The 25,767-nt window shown below is 40.1% G+C and overlaps 1 protein-coding gene across 1 annotated transcript in view; it reads right to left on the bottom strand.

The window, feature by feature from the left end:
* CACNB2 (calcium voltage-gated channel auxiliary subunit beta 2) overlaps positions 1 to 24,787 on the bottom strand; it is a 340,464-nt gene extending 315,677 nt beyond the window's left edge. The window contains exons 1-2 of the mRNA XM_067562325.1: positions 24,576 to 24,787; positions 15,013 to 15,105 (exon numbers count right to left, since the gene is read on the bottom strand). Coding sequence (XP_067418426.1) covers positions 15,013 to 15,105; positions 24,576 to 24,689 — 207 coding nt within the window. The 5' untranslated portion in view covers positions 24,690 to 24,787. The remainder of the gene's footprint in view (positions 1 to 15,012; positions 15,106 to 24,575) is intronic.
* Positions 24,788 to 25,767: the final 980 nt, after the last annotated feature.

The raw sequence follows: 25,767 nt of genomic DNA, 5'->3' as shown, positions 1-25,767 counted from the left end.
CATGAGGTAGCATTTGAGAACTGTCTCTGGGACCCCTATGAAGCAGAAAGGGGCCACTGAAGAGTTTACAGAAGGTCCAATTGAATTTCCTCTCCACCTGATTTTCCCATGGGGTATTGGGTGGGATGTACATTCCCTACCCCAGCCTTCTCCCTTCCAGTCAATATAGCACAGTGATTTTTAAGTCGCTTTCCCATGTCCACAGAGCAACTCAGTGGATGAGTTGAGAAACATACTCAGGAGTTCCTATATTCATCCATCACTTTATCACTTTATCCATTTTCCCACTGCAAATTTTTTTATAATTTTCTCTCTAGGCAACATTTTAACAATCAACATCAAAACCAATACATACAAAATATTCTTTTAATTGTGATCCTAACACTCCTTGGGTAAATACTAGTCTTATGTTACACATATCAAAATGCCATTGAAATTGGCTCAAAACTGGTTAATATTGCCTGATGAATAGCATGTATGAACTGAAGACTGTACATTGCCATACACTGCCCTCAATCTGTGAGTTTGTCAACTCTCACTGATAGCAGTATGTATGCAGAAATCATTGTCTGTATATAGACATTAATTTTAGGAGGTTATATTCAATTTTATTTATTAATTTGGGTTTGTTTCATTTCATTTAAGATGGTTATTCCCACTAAAATGAATTGCTAAGGTTTGTAACAGTGGAAAATCTGTGAGATTTTAAAATAATTAAAGATAAACCCAGACTTTAATTTGTTTAAAAAATGACATTTTCTTATACATATTAATTATGTAAAGCTCCAACCCTACCATCTGATACCCAAAGTGGGGCAAATTCATCCATCGTGAAATCAATGGAGTCACGCCAGGGATGGAATAAATTGGCCTAATACAATATGCCAGTAGAGGTAGCCTGATCATGCACCAAAAATGGAACATAAGGAAGCTAAGCAGGCCAGCAGTGATATTTTCCTATGCTACCCTGTTCTAATCAGTACTAGCACACTGCCCCTGAAAAACATTAAGACATTATTTTGAGATATGAAAAGTAAAAGATGCTCAGCAGGACTGAAAAATTCCTTTAATCTCTATAATCATAATGTAAACTCTTAGGGCCTGTATCATCTCTTTAGTGTGTATTTGTAAGTGCCTAAAACAATGAGTACTTGATTAATGACTGGGCCTGTAGGCACTACTGTAATACAAACAATAAAGAACAACAAAAGTCATTTTTGTCTTTGACCTGAAGAAGGGACTTTTAAATGTTTATATTATATACACACACAAACTACATATATATTATACACAAAATATTATACACAAAAAACTTCGTTAAAAGAACATTATTAAACTTGCAAAGTCAAGCATTCAAAGTTTGGGAATTGCCAGAATTAAGGTTGTTTATTCATATGCTCCCTTTTTACATGTGCATCATGATACAGCCTTTAATTACACAACTACATAATATTTTTCCCACAAGATAATGCGTAATTCAGTGCAGGCAATGGATGGACTTCTCTTAATGAGCAGCTATTGAATATTTTTTCTTCTCATTGTTCAATGTATGTCCTCATGCCCTATTTACTGCATACTATTCAAACCTCCTCTGAGTAAATAATTATTAATTTTCTCATAGGCTTTTCTAGTGTACTCATCTTTACAGTATCTGAGTGCTTCACAAACATTATCTTCACAACATCCTTGAGAGATGAGATGGTGTATCATCCCCATTATACAGATGAGGAAGTGATGCACACAGAAATTAAAGTCAAAAGTTTCCATTCATTTTAGATGCCCAATATGAGAGGCATAGAACTGAATTATTCAAAGTAAAGTATATTCAAATCTATATAATGCCAACCACATATTTAAAGCACGGCTCCCACTGACTTCAGTTGCAGCTGCAAGTGAACAGAATTTCTGTAAATTAGGTCTGGTATACACTAAAATATTAGGTCACTCAGCTACATCACTCAGGTGTGAAAAATCCACAACTCTGAGAGCACAACCTAACCCTGGGTGTAGACAGTGCAAGGTTGATGGGAGAACTCTTCTGTCAAACTAGCTACAGCCTATCAAACAGTTGGATTGCCTGTGCCAATAGGAGAGCACCTGCTATCAACATGAAGCACTACAGCACTGCAGCTGTAACACTGCCACTTGTAGCATTTCAAGTATAGACAAGCCCTGAGTGATAACGATTTGGTTTTTGTGAAAAGTTTGATTTGAGTAATGTAATAGTAGTAAGGTTTTCAAAACTTGAGTCAAATGTTCTATTACTATTTAATTAAAGTCCCTTTAATTAAGGCTGTTTTTATCTTGTCACCATTTGATCAGAGAAAATCAATTTTTGTAATTTTTATTTAAGAGCAGAGAAAACTATCAGGTTAACTAATTTCTCATTCTTACCTAAAGTACTAAACATTATGATAATTAGATCGATTACCATGTAAATCAAATTAGTTGAATCAAGGAGTTAACAATACAAATTAGAATTAGTTAATTAAAAAGATAATTTAAGACCAACGATTTGTCAAGTCATTACATGACCACAATTAGTAATCAAATCACAAAGGTAACAACAGCAATGATTGAATGACTGACAGTCTATCTCTTTGCGTTTTTGTTTGTTTAATGGGGGCGTGTTGCTGTTGTTGTAGTACACATGTTGGTCCTGGGGAATCAGAGAGACAAGGTGGGTGAGGTAATATCTCTTACTGGACCAACTTCTGTTGGGGAGAGAGACAAACTTTCAAGCTTACACACAGCTTCTCTTCTTCAGGTCTTCGAAAGGCACTCATAGCGTCACAGCTAAATATAAGGTGGAAAAGATTGTTAAGCATAAGAGTTAACTCATGTTGCAAGCTACCATTCAAGGTGAAGTGGGCTGTTAGCTCCTCTGCAGTTATAGGACAAAAGAAGGTTAGTTGGTTACAGATGGTTGTAATGAGCCATATGTCCATTGTCTTTATGGTCCCACACATGCCTATCAGAATATGTGGCGTACATGATCCAGTGCACTAAATGCCCCAATAACAACTATGTGGATTAAACGAGACAATCACCATGCTCTCAAATGAACGCACACAGAAAAATGATAAAAGAGTTTAATAATATTCTTTTAATGAAGTTTTTGTGTATAATATTTTGTGTATAATATATATGTAGTTTGTGTGTGTATATAATGACTTATCATCCATGAGCGAATACTTTTCTCAAAGTAAAATTGCACAAAACCTTCAAAAGATGAGCCTGGGATCTTAAATTCATAACTTTGCTAGACCAAAAAAATCATGGACTCAATAAAGACACTGGATTTATTACTCATTGCAACAATCTGTAACATGCTAATCCTTCTTTATACTACTGCAGAGATGTTAATTGCCCACTTCACTTGAATGGTTTCTTACAACATGTTAACTCCTTATATTTAACCTATTTAACAATTTGTTCCATCCTGTATTTAGCATGACATGCTGAGTACCTTTCCCAGACCTGAAGGAGAGCTTTGTGTAAGCTTCTCTCTTTCACCAACGGAAGTTGTTCCAATAAAATATATTACCCCACCCACTTTGCCTCTCAATATCTATGCATTTTATTTAGGAGCTTATACGTTCCTTTGTAGAAACAAGGTATTAAAGTTTGAATCTTTATATACCTGGGGTAACTGGTTCAATGATAATATTTGCTTTGAACCTACGTTAATTAATGCCTAGTGGTAATTTGTACTATGGGGCCTATATGCACACGCTGTCAATGGACATATATACACACATCAGCACCTATAAAAAGGTTAGGACAAGTCTTCCCTGGCAGGCATCCCTGCAGGTATTCAGATGTCCTTTTAAGGAAACAAAAGGAAAAGTTATTTAGAAAAGAAAAGGATCTGCTCTTTAGTTTAAGAATCAGTCAGGAAGTGCAGTTTGGAAAACGAGGCAATGTCTTCTGGTTCAGGTACTGTCATGCTATCGGGCATCATCCAGTGGTCAACTGGCTTGTCTGAGATGCCTTTGTCTCAACTTTCCTTGGAAGGGAAAGTAGGGATATCAGCCTCTGTTTGTTGTCATGATGACCTTGAGAGGAGCATACTGTGACGCTATCTGGACTGGGGTGACCATTTATAATATTATAATAAATTATAATAAAATTCATATGAGATATACCATGTCAGGTACCATTGGAAAGGTTATAATCTGCTAAGTATTATAATATTGTTTACGTGTATGTACTGTCTTTGTACTGTAAGTTATGGATATGTGTGATATATATCTGTATGCAAACACTTGTGCTGTGCTACTGGGTTACACCCCCCAGGCAGATTAGTGTCAGGACTGATGACTCATCGAGGGCCACCACCTATACAATGAGTTCAGGGAGAGAAGCCAAGGTTGCACCCAAGAGTCATCAGGACATGTAGGGACATGCCTGTGGTCAGGGGGACTGCAAGTGCACTGCTTTTCCCTGCCCATGTGCTGTGAGCCTGTATTTGAAACAAGCCACATGGCAAACCAGACTATAAAATGCAGCTGCACCATCTCCATCTGGTTTTCATTCCTACTTCTTTCCTACCTCTGGATCAACCATTCTACACCTGAAGCTGTGAAAGAAAGGACTGTCACCCATCCAGGTACTGGATGTACTCCAGAGGAACTGTACAAGCCTGCAAACTCCACAATTCTGCTGAGAATCTGATATATATGGACTTTGAAGTCATTTATATGCATCAGATTGCTTTGACCATTTAACATTTCTTCTTATTTGTTTCTTTCCTTTTATAATAAACCTTTAGTTACAGTTACTAAAGGATTGGCTGGCAGTGTGGTATTTTGGGTAAGATCCAAACTTCTAGTGATCTGGTAATGTGGCTGACCCTTTGGGGATCAGGAGAATATTTTGGTAAAGGAAACACGGTTTAAATAACGAGAGTCCTGTGACACCTTAAAGACTAACACATTTAGTTGGGCATAAGTGGATTTCTGCCCACGAAAGCTTATGCCCAAATACAATTGTTAGTCTTTAAGGTGTCACAGGACTCTCGCTGTTTTGCTAAAAACAGACTAACACGGATACCCCTCTGGAAGACATTAACAGTTTAAATAACTTATCTCTTTACTGGATCTAGTTGCTGATTGGGAGCTGAGACTGAAATGCAATAATGGGGAGCTGTGTAATTCTTGTTGTAGCTTCTTGATAACCTGTGTGGGAGATCAGGAGCACTGTTTGTGACTGGTCGGGAAATTTAACTTCAGTGTTATTCACCAGTTCTGGGAGAATCTGCTCTCCTTTTGCAGCCTGCTCTGACCTTTGCATTTTCAAGTGAGCCACCCTAGGCACAGACAGGTCACACATACTCACTTTCTTGTTTAACTAGTCTTTTATGAGTAAAAGTCAATCTGGCATCGTCCCATAGCACCTCCACAGCAATCTTCTGACCAAATCAGGAGACCACAATTTTCTCACCTTCACCACACTGTCCAGTCCTGATGAAGTGAGATCAGTCTGACTTTTATTCCACTGTCGGGGCCCTCCTTCTTAGGGTACTCTTTGTTTATCATATCCTCGAGTGTGTTTTTTCCAAACAGAAATTGTAGTGAATAAAAGGACATGAGGAATCCACCAAAACTGTTTTCAACTCCTCTTATTTGGGTGAACAGTCTTGAATGGACTCTTGACTGCTAGGGCCTGGTCATAATGCATGACTCTTTGTCCTTGGCTTAGAAAAGTTGTTTTCCACCTATTCACATGTCTCATGCTTCCACTTTCTCAAGTCAGACAGGGTGCATGACCAAAGTAAGAAATTACAGAACTGTTGTCCTATTGGGAACACTAGAAAACTAAGTGAAAGATTATTTCACTCTATCAAAGCTCAAAGCCAAGCTGCTTCCAAAGCTGCTTGTTAAATTCATTACCATAAACTTATTGAAAATATCATAAATTAAAGTTTATTCTTCATGTCCATACTATTATAGACCTACATGTCATAGATAGAGCCCTGCAAATCCTCAGATATCTGCTTTATATCCGCAGACCATTTTTTGCAGATCATGGATCAGATGCGGATCTCAAAGGCGGGGAAGCAGCTGTCTACAGCTCATAGCCTTTGAGGCTGCTTCCCTGCCTTCAAGATCTGGGGGTGGGAGCTGGCTGCTAATCAGTTGTTTGGTGGGGGCCCCAGGCTGGCCACTAATAAGCTGTTTGGTGGCTGAACAGCTGATCAGCAATGGCCGGGGGAAGAGGGGAGGCTGTTTGCCAAACAGCTGATTGGCAGCTGGGGCGCTGCAAGTGCAGTGCGCATGCAGATATATATAAAATAGGGAGTGCAGATTTCAGGTCAGATAGAAGTTGATTTTCGTGGATGTGGATTAGATGCGGATCCACATTTTTGTATCCACACAGGGCTCTACTCATATGTCTTCCCCACTCCACAGGTGGAATGAGAAGGCTGCTTAAGGATTTCTCATTATATCAGAGGACCTATACACAATATGAACTTTAAGCATATCATATTCATATTTGCAATTAATTGCATAACTAATTTCTTATCCTCAAACTAACAAATTAGTCTATCTCTTAATTTTAAACTTATTAGTAACAATTATACAATCAATATAATATCAGGTGTTAATTTTCTCTTAGTTATCGCTTCCACCAAGTGATCTTGCTATAGTATTAGTGTCTAGTTCAGTACAGACATTTTCTTTCTGCATGAACTCATCTATCTCTGGGTCTTCTGCCACCAGTAGTGACAAAGGACTCACAACTCTTTGACCAAATTTTGTAGGACACAGATATGGAGAAAGAGAACTTCTACTCTATTCTCACACAACTTTTCAAAATAATATAATATGAAGGAGAAGTGAGGTGAGTAAACTGGATGCTAGGGCCAAATTTAGGAATAGGAGTGCATAATCTGAATTTAGGGTGTGTATGTCTTGTCTGAATTTAAAATCAGAAACGTGCATTCTCTCAGGGGTTACCGTGACTTCCACAGCATGGAAGTCCTTATTGTCTAGCAAAGTGGCAAGTTTGAAGTCGATGGGGAAGGAATGTCTTCCACAAGTGTCAGCCATCTCAACATTTATTTAATGTAGGTTGGGGTCAAGGTGACAAAGGACTGCTATTCCCAATTTAACTAAAACTGCCTTAGGGACTGTGATCATGAATACCAAATTGGAAAACGTGGTTTTGAGAATGGCTTCTTAGGGACCATGAGTTATAATTCATTCTTTTTTAGAATGAACACTAACCACTGGGCCCCCTGCTAGTTCTACTCTGTTTTTATCAGATCTTTGGCCTTTGTCAGGATAATCTTGCATTTCTTTGGGGTAGTATCTTTCTTTAATCCATACATGACCTTTGTAGTGTTAACAAGGAATGGTTTGCCTATGCAAACCCAACTAATCTCTTTCACAGCATAGCAGAGATTCAAATTGGAAACTTGGTACCATTCTGGGTCAGAAGTCTCGTACACCACTACAGATGGTGTTTCTATTCAAAAATAGGTCTCATTTTGCAAACATCCTATATTTGAAACTTATTTAATCTTGTACGCATTTATATTCTCTACAAAATGTGGATTCAGCAAAAATGCCACTTCCATTCTTCCTACATTCTCATAAATAGAGACAGCACTCCCCAGATTGTAAAGTACATACACTTCATTAGGTAATATGCTTTCTGGGTTAATTTCTTGAGGGAATTAAGACATCCCCATTTTTGGAACCAACATAACACAGGAACTCTGTGGCAGAGGCAGGGATAGCATTCAATTCTCCAGAGAGATATTCAACTGACTTAACCATGAGACCATCCCTTCTCTTCTTGCAATTCTCTGTCTCTTTCACTACACACTTTCCAACTTCTGCAACAAGTGAGGCAAGGATCCTGCAGAAAGCAGCCCCCTTAACTACACAAACCTGATTTATCCCTGAAACCTCATTACTCCCTGCCACTGAATGAGGCAAAAGTCCTCTGGAACAAATAGTATGTGACCACATAATTAAAAACTCTATCATAATGCATGCGCACAAGAGAGTCAAATTCAGGTTGCACAGGCAGCCTTAATTCTGGCATTTGCTAGATTTTGAGTGCTTGAATTTGCAACCTTTATGTTCTTTTATCATACTTTTTGTGTGTAATTTCTTAGGTTTTTAAAAAAAGAAAACTGAAAAAAACAGAAATTCCATTAAGTGGTATCATATTGACACCTACATGGGACATTAGCAGGTCTGGAACCTTTAGATCCACCACTCAGACCTCTGCCATCTGAGCTAATGATAGCAATAGAAGGTTGTTCTTCTCTACATAGACAAGCATTAGAAGGGGATGAGATAGTTTGCCAGTGGTTTTCACAAATAACTGGTGCCAACAGAGGAATAGTGAAACTCAGGAATCTTGGGTTTCATTTCAGGCTCTAGAGAGGGGTATGCTCTCGTGAGGTCATAGAACCCTTCTGCCTATTCCCCATTCCTGGCACCTTGTCCCAGTCCCATTGTCCTTGTCTGCCCAATCCCAGTCTTCACTCCTATTGCCAAGTGAGTACCAGTTTGCCCACTCCCAGCTCCTTACCCAATCTGTCTCTTCCCTCCCCTCCCACTGTCTCCCACTTCCAATCTCTGTCCCAGGTTCCTCATCCAACCTCTGCAGCATATTAATTCCATGAAGATGAGTATTTCAGTTCCCCTCTGGCACCTCTCACCCCAAACACATGGAAAGGACAACCAGAATTTGGCCTTATGTCTGAATGTTGGAAGAACAGTATTATTTTTTACAGTGTTCGTCTCTGCTGTACATAAGGTTAAGTGGCTTGTTTACAAGCAAGAATAATTAAATACTTCTATACTTGCAAGTTATTTTTTCTGTAAATTCTGTTTTTACCATTCACAAAATTCAGTCAGTAACTATACACCAAGACAAACGTCTTTAAGGGAAAGCAGAAGGATAATAAATTCATTTAATCATTATTTATAGTTATGTTTGTGACTGAACACAGCGTAACAGGCATTGAGCCAGTATTTAAAGGCTGAAAACAGATTTATAAAATGTTCAGTATATCAGTCTAAGCGGGCCTGGAGTCTGCAGTCTATATCACAATTGGATCTGTCTTTGCACCATATTTTTTAAAAAAACTTAGACTGTCTCTGTAGTTAATCATTAAGATTTAAAATAAAACCTAAATAACAATGGGTCCAGAAATGCAACCACAAAAAATGTAGTGCCAACAGAACATGGAATTTGTTTAAAATGCCATTGATCAAAAGTGCCATATCATTTTCTGTTAAATATTTTGTTCATTCCAGTTTGCTTGATCTATATTTTGAAAACCCTTGGAGTAAAAGAATTATTGTACTCCAGTCAAAACATTGGTCAGTATGGACTACATCTCATAGACTCAGACTTTGAGGCTAGAAGGGACCATCATGATCATCTAATCTGACCTGCTGCACATTACAGGCGGCAGAATCTCACTCACCCACTCCTGCAATAGACCCATAACCTCCGGCTGAGATACTGAAGTTCTCAAATCATGATTTAAAGACTTCAGATTACATACAATTCACCATTTACTACAGTTTAAACCTGCAAGTGTCCCACGCCCCATGCTGCAGAGAAACGCAACTCCCCTCCAGGGTACCTACCAATCTGACTTGGTGGAAAATTCTTTCCCAATCCGAATTATGGCAATCAGTTAGACCCTGAGCATTTCAGCAAGACCCAACAGCCAGACATTTGGGAAAGAATTCTCTGTAGTAACTCACAGCCCTCCACATCTACTGTTCCATTCGGCCATTCGGAATATCTGCTATTAGCAGTCGCAGATCAGCTACATGCTGTTATAAGCTCTCTCTTCATACCACTTACTCCATAAACTTATCAGGCTCAGTCTTGAAGCCACTTAGTTTTTTTGTCCCCACTGCTCCCCTTGGAAGGCTGTTCCAGAACTTCACTCCACTGATGGTTAGAAACTTTTGTCTAATTTCAAGTCTATACTTATTGATGGCCAGTTTATATCCATTTTTTCTTGTGTCAACATAGGTGCTTAACTTAAATAACTCATCTCCCTCCCTGGTATTTATCTTTCTTATGTATCATATCTCCCCTCAGCCTTCTTCTGTTTAGGCTAAACAAGCCAAGCTCTTTGAGTCTCCTCTCATAAGGTAGGTTTTCTGATCCTCTGATCATCTTACTAGCCTTTCTCTGCACCTGTTTCAGTTTTAATTCATCTTTCTTAAACTTGGGAGACGAGAACTGCACACACTATTCCAGGTGAGGTCTCACCAATGCCTTGTATAATGGTGCTAATGCTTCCCTATCTCTACCTGAAATATCTTGCCTGATGCATCTTAGGATTGCATTAGCCTTTTTCACGACCACATCACACTGGTGGCTCATAGTCATCCTGTGATCAACCAATACATCCAGGTCTTTCTCTTTCTCTGTCACTTCCAACTGGTATGTCCCCAGCTTATAGCAAAAATTCTTGTTCTTAGTCCCTAAGTGCATGACATTATACTATTACATTTCATCCCACTTCTATTACTCCAGTTTTCAAGGTAACCCAGATCTTCTTGTATGATATTCTAGCTCCCCCCTCCACACCCTCATATTGGCAATACCTCTTAACGTTGTGTCACTGACAAATTTTATTAGCACACTCCCACTTTTTGTATCAAGATCATTGATAAAAATGTTAAATAAGATTGGTCCCAAGACCAATCCTTGAAAAATGCAACTGCTTCAGTCTTTCATAGTTAACCTTGAAACAAGCTGATTATCATGCCGAAGCTCAAAAAAGCTGATGAAAACTATATATGATCCAATTTTCTTTAGCTCTGTAGTGCTAAAAAGAGTAAAAAGCAGTAAAACAGTTTTGTCAGTGAAGTAAACAGATAAGATTCACAATACATTTGGGGAGTAGATCTGCTGAAAAGCCCATTTTATATAGCATTTTGTAAACAATCTTTTCAATTTAACAGTATCTTAATACATAAAAAGTTCAACAAGAGGAAACATCATCCCATTCTGGACTGCTCTATTTGTGCACTCTGAATGAAGGGTTTAATACTATTTTCTGAGGGCCCTCTGCACGAGGGTCAATTTCATCCCCAGTGTACAATAGCAGGAACTGTCACATAATTTGAAAGAAATGTTACTAAGCTGCTATTCCATTCAAATAAAACTAGGTTGGCATTCTCCTTCCTAATGTAGTATTTGGTATGCATCTCAGGAAACTTGCCAGGTACATAGTGGAGCCAGGGGTGCATATGTCCTTAAGGAAACACACAAACTGAGACACAGAAAACTGGGTCACACAAGCAAGCAACAGATATTAACATTCCCCTCTATGCAGTTTTAATTAAACATGTATCTGTGGGTCCACACTATGTTCACTGACCTTTGAAATACTAAAAAGCCCTATCTTCAGAGGGTTATTCCGTGTTTGAGAGCATATGCACTGTGTCAGGTACACATATGCTTTTCTTCAACATTAGGTATGTGTGTCTTTTCTTACCAAACGCATAGCTACCCATTAAGGAAAATATCACTCTCCGTCAGTGCTTACATACAGAATTTGTATGCCTTTCCTAGACTATCTCATCTTAAGCACAGGATACAGCTGGATGGCTAAATGGTGAGTAACTGGTCCAGATAGGGACCTTTGTTACCCCCTCTGTTAACTTTTTTAAGTTGGTTCACTTATACTTCTAGAACTTAAAGCCATTTACTAGCATTAGATGCTAAAAGCGCTGTCCATATTAGTACATTTCTTCAGCAGAGAACATTTGGAGAGAGGTAAAATGAAAGAAAGAGTAACAAAATTAAAAAAGAAAGTAATAAGCCTGATAGGAGATGGGGTCAGAGAGGAAGAAAAGAGATAAAGAAGAAATAAGGGGAAAAAAAACAGATAAGGCAAAGAAAATATAGCCTACATCAAATAGGATAATTGCCCTGAAAAACAAAAGAAGAAGATCAGCCACCAGAACAGCCAGGTCAGGCATTAGGAGCAATGGGACAAGGTTCAATCACCTAATTTAAGGCAAGAAAATACATTAAAAGTTTGATTCTTAACTTTTACATTCATCCCCTACTTTTCACACTCCATGCTTCTTCCAACCCTTCCTACCCCTAATTTTTTTCTCCATGGTAGTCCTGCACTGCTATTCTTGAAATTAACCTCAGTTGCAGACACTAAGAAAGCTGCCACATCCAAATACCGGGCTGCTAGCCCTTTATATTCATCCTGTGCAAATGGGACAGGTCTTCATATGCTAGAATGAGGATAACTAATCTCACTGTGCCCCAAAAAGTAACTACTGCTGCAGAAGGGAAAATAATAGTTAGTTTATACCAACATGACAATCTTCCACAAAAGATACAAGTACAGAAAGAGATCCTGTAATATGAATCTGTGATATTCTAGGAAGACCACACACAAACTTATCTAGTGGAGAGTGGCTGCATCTATTGCCTAGAAGTACTTTCAACATTTATCATCCAATATCTGCTGTGCTTTTGAATCTAACTGTAGTAATGCTGCTAGCAATTCCTCTTTGGGCTAGGATATCAAGCTAGCTGAATAGGGAGGAGGGTCAGACCAGGACTGCTTGCTCAGGATGCAATCCTGAACTCTGAAAGAAACTCTGCAGTGAGCAAACTCATGCAGAAACACTTATCTCACACACCTGTTATGATTCAAACAATTTTTCTGTGTCTTATTCAGGGATGCTGAATCTTTTTGGAACAATACTATATAATGTATACATTTATCATTATTGGCTTTATACTATCCTCAGTGAAAAGATCAGTTTAAAGCAGGTTTTGTACTTAAAAACTATGATAATCTGTAAATTATGGTGTGAATTACCAAAATACACATTTTACTTTTCAGGCATTTGTCACATATTTACCTGAGTAACCCATAAGTCAATGTGTGTTATGTGTCCTCCCACACACACTCCCGATATCCACAGTAATGTGAGTTCATGACTATTTTTGAGAACCTGATTCTTTAGTACCTGCAGTAAAGACTCATTATTTAAGCTATAGATGTCATTGGCTCAAATTCCTGGTGTTGGCCAAGATGGCAGCCATCACACTGGCAAGTGTCCCACACTGGCATCTTTGAAATTTGAGAGTTATGCTTCATATTGGCGGGGAAGGAGGAGATTACTAAGCAGATGTGCTGGTGTAATGCAAGCATGTGTACCCTGCTGCTGAAGCAGCTCTTGGCTGTACCCAATTTCCAGAAGTACATGAGAGGTTATAGAATGTTTCAGGAAAAGAGTGCTGACACAGATTCCTTCATGAACATAACCTCTAGCTGACAGATTACATTGTCACTACTAAACATGGAGGATTGTTCTTAGTGTGCTTACTTTTTATTTTATTTTCTTTTATTTTCAAGAAAACAGGTATAAAATGTCACAAACAAAGAGTTTACTGACTCACATCACAGTCTCTAGTACTCTTCAGGTGGGTTGACATAGTCAGAAGCACCTTCAGCAGCACAGTTTTTCCCTCTAATTCCCAGGCAGGTGCAGTTCCCTTTCTCCCTGATTCTGGCAAGTCATACACTGAGGTACACCAAAGCAGTATAACCCCCCAGCCCAAGAAATTGATAAACAAAAACTATGTTTTAGTGGCAGGTAAGGTTGTGGCAGCACACATCCCATCCACCTAAAATCTTAAAGTATGGACACAGGAAGTTAAGGGGAAAGCCTTGTGCATTCCTTTTCACCTTCATTGCACACAACACCATTGATAATACACTCCAGTACTTCATACGGCTTTCACTTCCATCTCCAACAGATATCAAAAAGCAATACATACTCTAATTTAATCAAATTTGCAATCTAACACAAAACTTTAACATGACCACAGTGAGAATAACTTCCCAAATACATGGAATAGTTGACAGTCTGATGAGCTGATCTGAAATAAATGCATATGAGGTCACTGTTAAGATTTTGCATTCAAGTAAAGGAAAAACCAAGGGAACTTGACAAGAAAAGGTGACAAAAACCAAAATGTTGCATGCTTCATTGCAGTAAAATGGTGAATTCTGCAGCAAAAATGCCAAATTCTGCACCTGCAAAATCTCAGATAAAATGGATAGGAAAATTAATTTATCAGAGCTTTGTTGTAGGCTCTCTTCAGACTCAGACAGATGTGTCTGCATTGTTTATATTTGCTTCATATTTTCAAGGTTCTGTCCTCAACCATAACAGCTACTTTTTTTTTAAAGACACTATTCCTGTAGCCTAATTCTGCAACAAACGGTGACCTCTGCAGCCACAGAATACAGTGTGCCTTGGAGATTTTCACTCTCTCTGTGGGTCAAATCAACTCCTACACAGTAAATCCACACTAAGGACTGCAAACTTTACAAGGCTCCCCCTCAGAATTTCCCCAGTATTATTCCATCAAAACTAATAAATCCACTCTGAAATCTGCATATGTTGGGGATTCACAGAGTGTGAATAACTCTGCACTGGTTTTCTGTCCTTAGCAGCCCTCTCCCAGCTCCATGCCAGTCTGGTGGGACTATGTTTGCAGGATTTCCTCTCCTACTGGGGTCCTGAAATAACATTGGGAAGAAGGAAAATAGCATCTAAGTTAATGCTGCCTCACACAGCACTATTTTAAGCAGGGAATCTCCATGGGGTTGGTGGGAGTATGATGTCCCTGTTACAGCTGTTACTCCAGCCCTCCCAACTGTCTACCCATTCCCCTACATCCTTAATCACCTCATGGAATTTCGGTGATAAAAAGAAAAAAAAAAAAATTTACCACTGAATCACTATGCACAGTAAATACTACTCTCAGCAACAGCAAAACAAAACTAACTTAACATTTCTTATTGCACTATCACTGAAAGCTGCTATGTTTTGTGTCCAAAAACACCATGCTGTGCCTTGATCACTAATACTGCAAGAAAAGGTCTGGTTGTCTGGAATGTCCTGAACACCAAGAAGTTTGGAATATCCTTTGAAAACTGAATGACAACCTAAAAAAAGCATAACATACCTGACGTACAAAACTATTAGAGGTAGTGTCAGAAGATGTACTCCCATCTGATCCTTTAAATCGGTTTTTTCTTCTAGCCCCTTTTCCGTGAGACTGTAAAAAAACCAAAACAGTGTTAATTTACTTTACGCAGAACCCTACAGTACAAATGTTACTGATGTAACATGACATGTTCGACTGTTAGGGGCTTAACTGGGTAATCTTCCTCAAATTGGTGAGCACTTATGCAAGTAATTGATGGAACACCCGCATAAAAGTCACCAATATAATTTAGTATATAATATATTTGCACAATCAAGTCCTGAAAGATTCTCTCTCCTTTCAGGTTCAGTGAAGCAATTTTATAAACTAGTACAAAGTTATATTGTTTACACAAGTCAGAATGACTAAGAGGTAAGGTTTATTTTATAGTTACTTTAAATATACTTCCTAATCATAGAGATGCTGGAGAAGTCTTCAGTATGTCCTAATTATGAGCCAAATCAGCTGGGAGAAAGAATTTAAACAGAAAAATGTGAATGATAATTGGAAACTGTTTAAGAACTTTATACTAGCTGCTCCAAAATCCACAACCATACAACTGAGAAAGAAGGCAACACTGGTCAATAAACCAGCCTGACTTGGAGGGGAAGTGAAAGCAGCCATAAAAAATGAAAAAAAACCAACATAAAACTAATGGAAAAAAGGAGAAGCTGATAATAATGAACATAAATTAAAAGCTAGGAATTGAGAAAATTGATAATGGAAGCAAAAGGACACAAGGGAAATCTATGGCCAGCAGAGTTACAGATGATACAAATAAGGCTTTTTAAATATACCAGGAACAAAAGGAGTCCTAACAATGGTATTGGTTTATTACTAGTTGGATATGATAGAACTGTCAATAATAATACAAAAAAGGAAGACATATTCAATGAATATTTCTGTTCAGTAGCCACCTCCCTTTTGGTCACTGTACACAACACCGCTGTCCTGCCTGTCACTCAGGCCCATAACCTGTGCATCATCTTTGACTTCAACCTCTCTCTAGGTCCTCAGATCCAGGCTATGTCTAAATCTTTCAGATTCTTTCTACATAACATCACTAATATATATAACTTTTCCTATACATCCACACCGCTAAACTCTTGTCCAGGTTCTCATCATCTCACATCTTGATTACTACAACATCCTTTTCTCTGGCTTTGACAAATGCAATCTTGATTTGCTCGTATCCATTTAGAATGCAGCCACAAAGATTATTCATCTATCCTGTCACTTTGATCATTTCACCCCTCTCTTTGAATCCCTCCACTGGCTCCCTCTTTATCACATCAAATGTATGTTGCTTGTATTTCATGTTACTTCACTTTCAAGGCCCTTCACAGTCAATCCTCACCCTATGTATCATCTTTCATTCACTATCAAGATGTCGCCTCTTGCTTCCAATCAGCCAATAAAGCCAGCCTCCATCTCCTACTTGTTAAATTTTTAAACAAGCACCTCAGTTCTTTCTCCCATGCTACCTCTCACACCTGAGGGGAGCTCCCCGCAAACATCCAAAAAGCCACCTCATTATCCTTTTTATAATTCTTCTTTGCCATCATGCTTACAAAAATGTACCAACAGCCTCTGGTGTGCTGCTACCACTGTCTATCATGCTGACCAATACTGTCTCATTGTTTCCTTGTACTCCCCCATATATTTATCTGTATCTGGTTTGTTTCTTGTCTGATACTGTAAGCTCTGTGCAGAGTAAATAACAAAACAAAACAAAAAAGGAGGAACGATTTGGGCATGTGAGGAAACTCCAGGTTGAGAGTTATCCTTATTATAACTTATTATTGGGCCACATAATCCCCTCTTAAATTTTACTCTTGCTGTTAATCAGGTATATTCTGGTAGTCAGTCAATCATGAGTCAGTCTCCCAACAAAATAATCATGAAATTATTTTTAAAATTCACATGATTTTAAAGTCAATACATTTTGGGTTCTTTTTATTTGTTCTCTGGTGTTTGAGCCCTTAGGGTTTAAATTTTCAAGCTTTTCTCCCCAACTATGAGAGTGAGCAACTGGCTTTTTGTGTTTTTGTTTTTGGAGCTGAGATTCTCACATAATCATGACTCCGAGAGCTGTGGATTTAATTTTATGATAAAATTATGAGATTTGGGAACACTGATTCTGTCCTTTTATTATTTTTTGCCTCTTAGTGTGTATTTCTTCACAGCTATCCTGTACAAGTTCAAGCTTTTTATACGTATGAACAATTGTTTCTGGAATTACAATTTTGGAAGAACAGGAAATCGATTTTTCAATCACAATGTACATAATACTAGACAGCAAATTTCAGTATTAAAATTAGGTATTTCATCTACATTTTGCTTGTATTTCAGGAAGAAGGGTATAACAGTTGGCTATTACGGAATAATTACAAATAAGCTGAATTGTAGCAGGTAGCCATTGGCCTGAATAAATAGCAAGGTGGGCCAGCCTTTACTTGAACCCAATGCACAAAGGGACTAGATAACGTTTTGCCATACTTCTGAATGTTTCAGCATGTTCCCACTAGGACAGCCTGCTCCATCCATGAGCTGGCATACAGCAGGATTCATGCAGGGAACAGTCTCTGTAGTCTGGGTTTGTATGCTATATGTACAAAGGCAATGCTCCTCAATACTACCCCAAGAACATCTGCATATGGTCAGCAACAATCTGGCACAAAGTAATTGTATTTGTTTTGCAATTAGTAATTCTCCAATCCTGCAATCATTTAAGTATGGGAATAACTTCACTAATGGAAGTCATCTCATTGACTTCAATGGACTGCTGATGCCAGTAAAGTTATGCATGCGTGTAAGTGTTTATAGGATCAGGACCTTAGCTTGCTTTATTAGTTAGGTGTGTACAGTTCTTTCAAAATGTGCTGTGTTGCCACAGACAAAGAAACACAACACATACGTTTAAATTCTGTTGCTTCCTAAAATACCAGTCAGGTATTTCAGCTATGTAAGTTTTTTTTTAACAACAAAATTATTTTTGTGAAAATTGTTCACCTACCACAATCTTTAAGAAGAAAAGTGATGAAGACATGTTTTTCATTCTCACTTTTACCTAAAAATAAGTCACTTGCCCTTTATTTAAATCCATCTTATCTAATAAACAATGACAATCATACTATTCTTCTTAAACATGCATAGTGGTTCACTGAGTATGAACAGTTTCATATGTGAACAATTATTTCAAAATTATTAGGCGCTAAAGAGAGTTCATTTTTCCACAGTGAAACCCGATGATTTTAACTAGATCCAGCTATGTTCTATGTACAGAAAGCCTGCATCCACAATATTTAATTCTTCATGACATACATGGCATAAATAGAAGGCATGGCTGATCACCATAGGCAAAATGCTATGCTAAACTGCATCTGGAAAAGTGATTCTAATGGCATCATGTAACTCAACCCACACCCAGAAAACCAGTCAGCATGGACTGAAAATAAGGTGTAAAACTTTAACAGTGACAGTAATTAACCAGTGGAACCATTTACCAAAGGTTGTGGTGGATTCTCCATAATTGACAATTTTTAAATAAAGATTGGATGTCTTTCTAAAATATATGTTCTGGGAATTATTTGGGGGAAAGTTCTATGGCCTGTGTTATATAAGAGGTCAAACTAAATGATCACAATGGTCCCTTCTGGCCTTTGACTCTATGAATCTATGGTAAATCCTAAATGCATATCTATGAACATCAGCTACCATTAATTTATATTTTACACCAAGGCAGAAAAGAGTAGCACGTCTACTACTCTCAGTGGTAGATGACCCCCAACCTATAATGGAGAATACAGTGCTAGCCATTAAGACTGATATTAAAGAGTTAGAGGCAAATCTAAAATTATAAAACAGTCAAAAGTTTGTCTCATTCAAATGCTTAAAGAAAGATGCAGAGGATTCAGCCAGCAGAGTCATTAAAGTGGAGTCAGGTCTCAATACAAAAATGATAAGATGGAGAGAATGAAACAGAAAGAAAACAAAAATCAAGAGCTGGAATGAAGATTAGATGACCTATGGATCCAGGAATGAAGGACTAACATAAGGAACAAATGAGTACCTAAAGTAATAGAGAAGTGTAATTCTAAAAGACCTGTAGAATTTCTGAATAAAGAATTTCTTCAGTGAAAAGAGAATGTTCATATTCTAACAGACAGAGCACACCAACTGCTCTTTCCTCCCCCAGCAGCAGGATTCAAGACCAAGAAACTTAAAAGTGCATATACACTAGATGACAAAGAACAGAATCTAAGGAAAATTCAGGACATGCTGACCCAATTCTACCACTCAGTTCAAGAACAATCCCTTGCCACTGTAATCATCCCAACCAAACGAGGTTGTTCAGTGCTGTGGTATATCAAACCGCCTGTGATATTCAATAGTGTGTTATCCATAGCATGATTCAGAGGCAAGCACTTCAAGCACCTCAGTCAGTATGCTTTAATTGACTCTAGCACCTGGTGAGTCCCAATAAGCACTCAGACACACTGCTTAGACAAAAACAATTGTTTAGCAGAGCAGGCAGAAAAGAAGGTCACAAGTATCTCAGATACAATAGCTTAAACTATAACAAAGGATAAACATAATTCCTCCTTAACCCACAGGGTTAGAGGGCTAGGGCTACTCAGGCACAGTACCTGGAATGCCCCCAAATAAGTGCACCTGGGAATCAGCCAGTAGTTCCCAACATGCCAGTGTTCAATTCCATAGTGATATCTTATTGGGAGCTCCTCCATGCAGTCGTCCAGTTGCTCTGCAGACTGCTTTCACTGTAGTCTCTGTTATGTGCAAACTTCCTGCCCTTTTACAAGTACTTTGCAGGGATACTGCTTCAGTATCCAAGCCCCTCTTTATTCAGAAACCTGGTGCAGGGTCAAGTCTTTGCTCCTCCCCCACAGGCCTTGTGTCAGCCTGCAATATGCTGTTGCCGCTATTGCTGCTAACAACAGCCTCTCCCTCATGGGGTTCTCTGCTTTTCATCAATCTCCCAAATCTCATGCTGCCTCTCCTCTACTACCAGATCTCCAGAAGGCCAGCTCCCTTCCCATGACAGACACTTTCAAAGAGTTTATGCCACCCTCACCCTATTAGCCAGGAGCAGGGACTGGGTCTGCTCTCCTCACTCAGACCAACTGTCCCCCTAACTGCCAAGGAATCTTCTACTTCCTGTTGACCTACTACATTCTAGAGGTGACAATGGGACCTACTGAGTCTGCCGCTCATCAGATTCATCACACCATAGATTAAGACCTCTCTGCCTTCAATCTGAGGGAAAGGAGCATGTAACAGAAGGACTGGGTCTTGAGGCACATGTGCCCCTCCCAGCATGCCTCTTATAGCCCCTGGGCCCTTTAAGACTGGAAGCCGTTGCCCAACCGGAATTTTTATACAAGGCTTCCTGACTCAAAGAAGAAAACAGAAATGAGGGACCAGGAGCCTGGAAAAACCTGTGGGGGTGCGTATCTCTGCATCTGTTAGATGAAAGGCCTGAGAGACAGACACCAGGAGGGAGCTAGAGCAAACTATGGCGAAGCCTCAGCTGAGGAGGACTGTGGAGCCCTGAAGACAAAGTCTAAGAAGACAAGACCCAAAGGGATAGTGACACTGCTTTGTGTTGTTTTGAATCTTGTCTATATTGATGCAGAAAAGCCTTGAGCAAAGGAACTGGAATGGTGCAGTTGTCTGGAGTATGATTCTGCCTTCTCCAGCTGTGCACCAATTTACAGCCAGGTCATGGAAGCTCTTAGGAATATAGGGGTGAAATATTGCTAGAACTTTCCATTCAAAATGGCTTGCAATTGTATAAACCAGGAATATGACCTCTAGAAGGCAGTGAATAGACATTAAAGGAAGTAGGAACTGAAATTACCAGAGAGCTTCAGATGGACCCAAGAGTGGGGAAATATCTAAAGAGCAAGGGCAACAATTGATGGCATACTGTACACAACCAAGAAACAAATGCCTGCAGTAGAGACAGGTAACTCAAAACCCAACTACTGCTGACACAGAGCCAGGTGATGCAGGTTGAACCCCTCGACAGTTTGGGAAAGAATCAAAGAGAAATAATTCTTGCAATCTGCACTGGTTTATATTCAAGGCTACTAACATTTTTTCTACCATAAAAGAGTGCAACACTGGAAGGAGGTTACCACCTCCAGCCTTCACGGTGGAAAACACTGCCTCATGCTAGTGACCATGCTGGAAGCCTACAAAGGGCAATTTGGTCTCAACTCCTCTTAATTATAATCTACTCTATTCGAGCATTTGCCATGTTGGTGCTGGCAGCTGAAGAATACTGATAGATGAGAATAAAACCTTCAATAGTTCCATAGTAAATAGTTACAGAATTATTGTTGGTATTTACTTAAATGAAGAGTAACAGGATCTCTTTGGCTATTAATTATAAAGTTATTTTGTGAGTTAATATTAACAAATTAAGGCTTTGCAAGAGAAGAATATATTTAGAGAACAGGTGAAATGGGGTATATATGTACAGAGTAAGTTGGCTAAGATGTATCTGATCAGTTGATGAATCTGCTGCTGCTCTTCTGGCTCTTCACTGGAGGGTGATATGTCAATGGAGAGGGGAAGATTCCATGGTAGAAGGAATGATGGGAGGACAGCAATGAGGGCAGCTGGTTCCTGGTGACTGCTCACGTGACTAAACTGGGGTTTTAGCCCATGTGTGCCAATGGATCTCTCTTGCTTTAAGAACAACAGGATCTAATATTTGTAGATAATATTCACATAGTGCAAAAACAAATACATTACACAATACCTCACTCCATGACATCAGTTTCTCTCCAACAATGGAAACTGACCTATTTCAAGGACCTGAAATCACATGCGCTCAGCCCAGCGGCAACTATACACATTCACACAGACCCAGTATTCCTATATTAGAGGATAGCCTGCATATACACATTAGAAACAAAAGCAAGAACTCCTGAAATGTGGAAGATAGAAGCCCTTTGAATAGAAAGAAGGGAGTATCTATTGCCACAAGACAGCCATCACAATAAGACTAGAAGTTTGAGGCTCTGTAAAAAGATATAACAGAGATTAAGAAAAAAGGAAAAAAAGGAAGAGGGAACTTGTTTTCTTTTACAATTTGTCAAGCCATTAGGAAATTAATTGACAGATAATGCAGAAGAAGGTAAAGAAAGGGCAAGATGAGAGGGGAATAATTATGGGAGAACAGAGGAAGAACTCATCGCAGACAAGATATTTCCCCACTTCGCGGGTTATTTCATAATTGCCCATTACAGGATTTCTAAAGTCATAATTCCTAGGAATAACACTCCTGAAAGTACTTCAAGGAGTGATGAGTGATGTTGCTGCACAAAACTTGAATGGTTCTAACATCACTACGGGGAATACTATCTTGGGATGGAATACTTCTAGTAGTATCACATAACATAATAGCCCCAGGTACCTTAAACATGTGGGTGAATTTGGCATTACTAGAGATATGTAGGTACTGTAGGTGATGGATCACATACCCTACAATCATTTTTCAGAAATAATGAAACAAAAGGATAATGGTCTCTCAGTGCAATAAAACACTAAGGAATTAATTGAATATTAATATTCAGGCAAAAGGGTCTTCTACTCTAAATAATATTATTTCTTTGATACAAAAGGATTACATATGACTAGGATACCTGTGTCTAAAGGCAATAAGATTGTTGTTTTGTCTGATGGACTTTGGTACAGAGAATTGAAATTTGCTCACTGCAATTACTGAAAAGCTTCATTATCTTTACTGAAAAAAAACACCATTTGTGCTCTAGCCATTCAAAAACAGATTACAAAAAGCAGAATACAAGTACTGTACCTGAGATACAAATAATGCAGGATGTTGTTCGTGAACTAGCCATTCACCTTTAAAGCCTTTAAAGAGAGATTCTTTTTTGCCTAGTTAAGAACACATATAATAATGAATTTTGTGATCATTAGTGGACATTTGTCCACATCAGAAAACCACCACAGAATTTGATATAGGTGTCAGTTTCTGCTCAGGATAGGGCAGAGACCAGAAAAACAGAAGTATTTGTAGGTCATGAATTAGGTACCAGGGCACCACGGTATGGGAAGGCTTGCAAAGCATGCGCCCACGGTGCTATATTTCTGACTGTAGTTTTATAAGCAAAAAGGGGGAAAAAACCTACACTTTCTCTCTCTCTCTTTTTAAACATAAACTGGTTTCTCAATAGCTGAACGTTATTCATTTTTAATGATCTTCAGTAAAGGTCAATTTAATTTGACAGGCTGACACAATTTTCATGTGACAACGGTTCTATTCCAACATTTTTGTGATACCAGTGGACCTAAAATAAAGGATCAGAAATGGCTTTGACAACAACAAAAAGATATAATCCCAAAGAGAAAATACCTTTCATTCTTAACGAGAACCAGAGTGTTCATTATTTCAAATGCACACAATAAGATATGAACACACACTTATTGGGTTTTAAAATAGTACCATAAATCTATGCAGACCAGTAATGTAAAGCTAAGAGAGATATTATACAATATTAACATACTAACCCAAAGCTTGCTCTCAAAATGCAAGATCTTCAATAGGTGTGTTAATCTCCATTTCTCTATCTCAAAGATGCACACACGCCTACTTGCATTCAATATATATTATACTTTTACAGCATCCTTGGGGAGAAAACGGTACTCCCAGCTTCCTAATTTTATTGTAGAAGCTAGAATTTGTAAGGAGATGAACACCTTTATTCCAGCTGAAGTCCTTACTCCTGCTGCTTTATATGACATAAATTCTATCTTCCCCTATAAAGCAGGGTTCCTAATGTATGAATACATATTGGATGTGAGGGGGAGACGGGCTGTAGCATTGTATGGTAAGCAACATGTAAATCAAACCAGATACAACAGGTTGTTAGAGCTGGTGAAACAACCGTTTGCTTTAGGAAGGCATTGAACAATACAGTCATAAGAATGTGTTCTTACATACATCTACATTCTTTTTGATAATGAAAAAGTTTACAACATATCTACAGCACCGAATACTTCTTTGCATGAATATATTTTAATTAAATAGCATTTTAAGGGGAAAACGGATCTCGAATCGCTTCTAAGAACTATCAAACTACCCTTGTAGATGGGAATTGAAGTTGGAGGGTAAGGAGTTCGGGAAATCCTGCTGTTCCTTTCCTCATCTCGTTGAGGCTCAGAAGGGTGGGACCTCCTATGGCTCGTTTTAAAGCATTTCTTCGCAGCTAAGAGTCGTTTTGACGGTGAGGGATGGATGTTCCAGCCCAGACAGACACTCTCCCGAGCTAGGGGATCGGATTAGATTTGCACATCTGTCCCTACAGGGAGGGGGGAGTGAGACCCCCCAGAGCTGCCCTCCCGCCCGCCCCTTACCACCGCAAGGTCCTGATGGGGGGAGAAAGACGGAAGCCAGAGACTAGCTGAAGGGAGCCGGCAAACACCAGCGGCACAGCCAGGGACCCCGGGCCCGGGGAACCCCCCTCACCACCACCCCACCGGGCAGGTACCTGCGCTGCTGTCGCGGCGGGTGGGGGATTGTCCAGCAGCTCCATCTGCAGCTCCTGCGCCGCCGCCGCCGCCGCCGGAGTGGGAGGCGATTTGGACATGTCGCTTTGGACCATTGGAGAAAAGTAGCAGCCGGCTTCGCCCCGAGCCAGCCCGGCCGTGAATCAGCGCAGCCTGGAGCCCCGCGCGCCGGCGCCCTGCCCGGGGAGCGGCGACGGGCTGGGCTGGGCTCCCTCAGCGCCTCCCACGGCCGGCTGGGGCAGGAAGAGGCGGCGGCCGCTGGGAGGGAGAGGGGAGGCTCCGCTCGCTTCGCCCGAGCTGCTGCTGCCGCCTCTGCCGGAGGAGACTGGAGCGCGGGGAGCGGCGGGTGCCGCCGCCGCCGCCGCCAGGCTGAGGGGGTGGAGAGGGGGAGGCGCCGCGCCGGGAAGAGGGAGAGCGCGAGGCTGAGCGCGGCAGGGACCGTAAGTACCGTCGCCCCCCGACGCGGGGTCCCCGGCCAGGGGCGAGCCGCGCCGCTGTAGTGCCCTGCCCTGCCCTTCTCCAGCCGGCGCCGGCGAAGTTTCGCCTGACGGGCTGGGCGGGGGGTGAACCCACAGGGCGACGAGGCAGGTCGGTGAGGGCTGCACCCAGCCCCGTCCCCGCCGCACGCAGCCACGTCCTTCATCTCCCGTCCAAGAGCCAGAGGCTTTCCCGAGTGGCTGCAAAACCGGGGCAAAAACTGGACTGCGCCTGCAGGACCGATCCAGCACCTCAGCGCGACGTGGGCTTCCTTGTATGGGCATGGCTCTTGTTTGTGAAATGCAGCCCCCCTGCGGAAGACACGGACCCTGCCAGGACTGGTCCGACGTGTTTGATTTGGACAAAAGAAACAAAAAATGGACGCAATTAAAGAACTTCCCTATGTTTCTGCCCTCTGCAAGTGAGAGCACGGCCGGGGCTGCCAGATCACCGTCTAAGCGCCACTGCACCCACAGGGCGAATTTTCTTTTGTGCAAACCCTCCTGGGTCTCAGCTTTTAAAACAGGGCCCTTGCTGCCTTCCTGTGCTGAAGTGACCCAAGTATTCCCCCTCAACTACTGCACATTATTCACACACACTATTTCATCTTGAAGACGAATGACCAAATTACCTTTTTTAATTTTTTGTATATACAGGCAGCTAGGGAATGCATAGTATGTCTTTCTCCCTCTCCCC

The sequence above is a fragment of the Emydura macquarii genome, unplaced genomic scaffold (assembly GCF_026122565.2).
Source record: "Emydura macquarii macquarii isolate MOO-44397 ecotype Brisbane River unplaced genomic scaffold, CSIRO-AGI_Emac_v2 contig_2422, whole genome shotgun sequence".
NCBI classification, from domain to species: Eukaryota; Metazoa; Chordata; order Testudines; family Chelidae; genus Emydura; species Emydura macquarii.
Note: the sequence above shows the minus strand (reverse complement) of the source record. Positions and strands in the feature narration are given on the sequence as shown.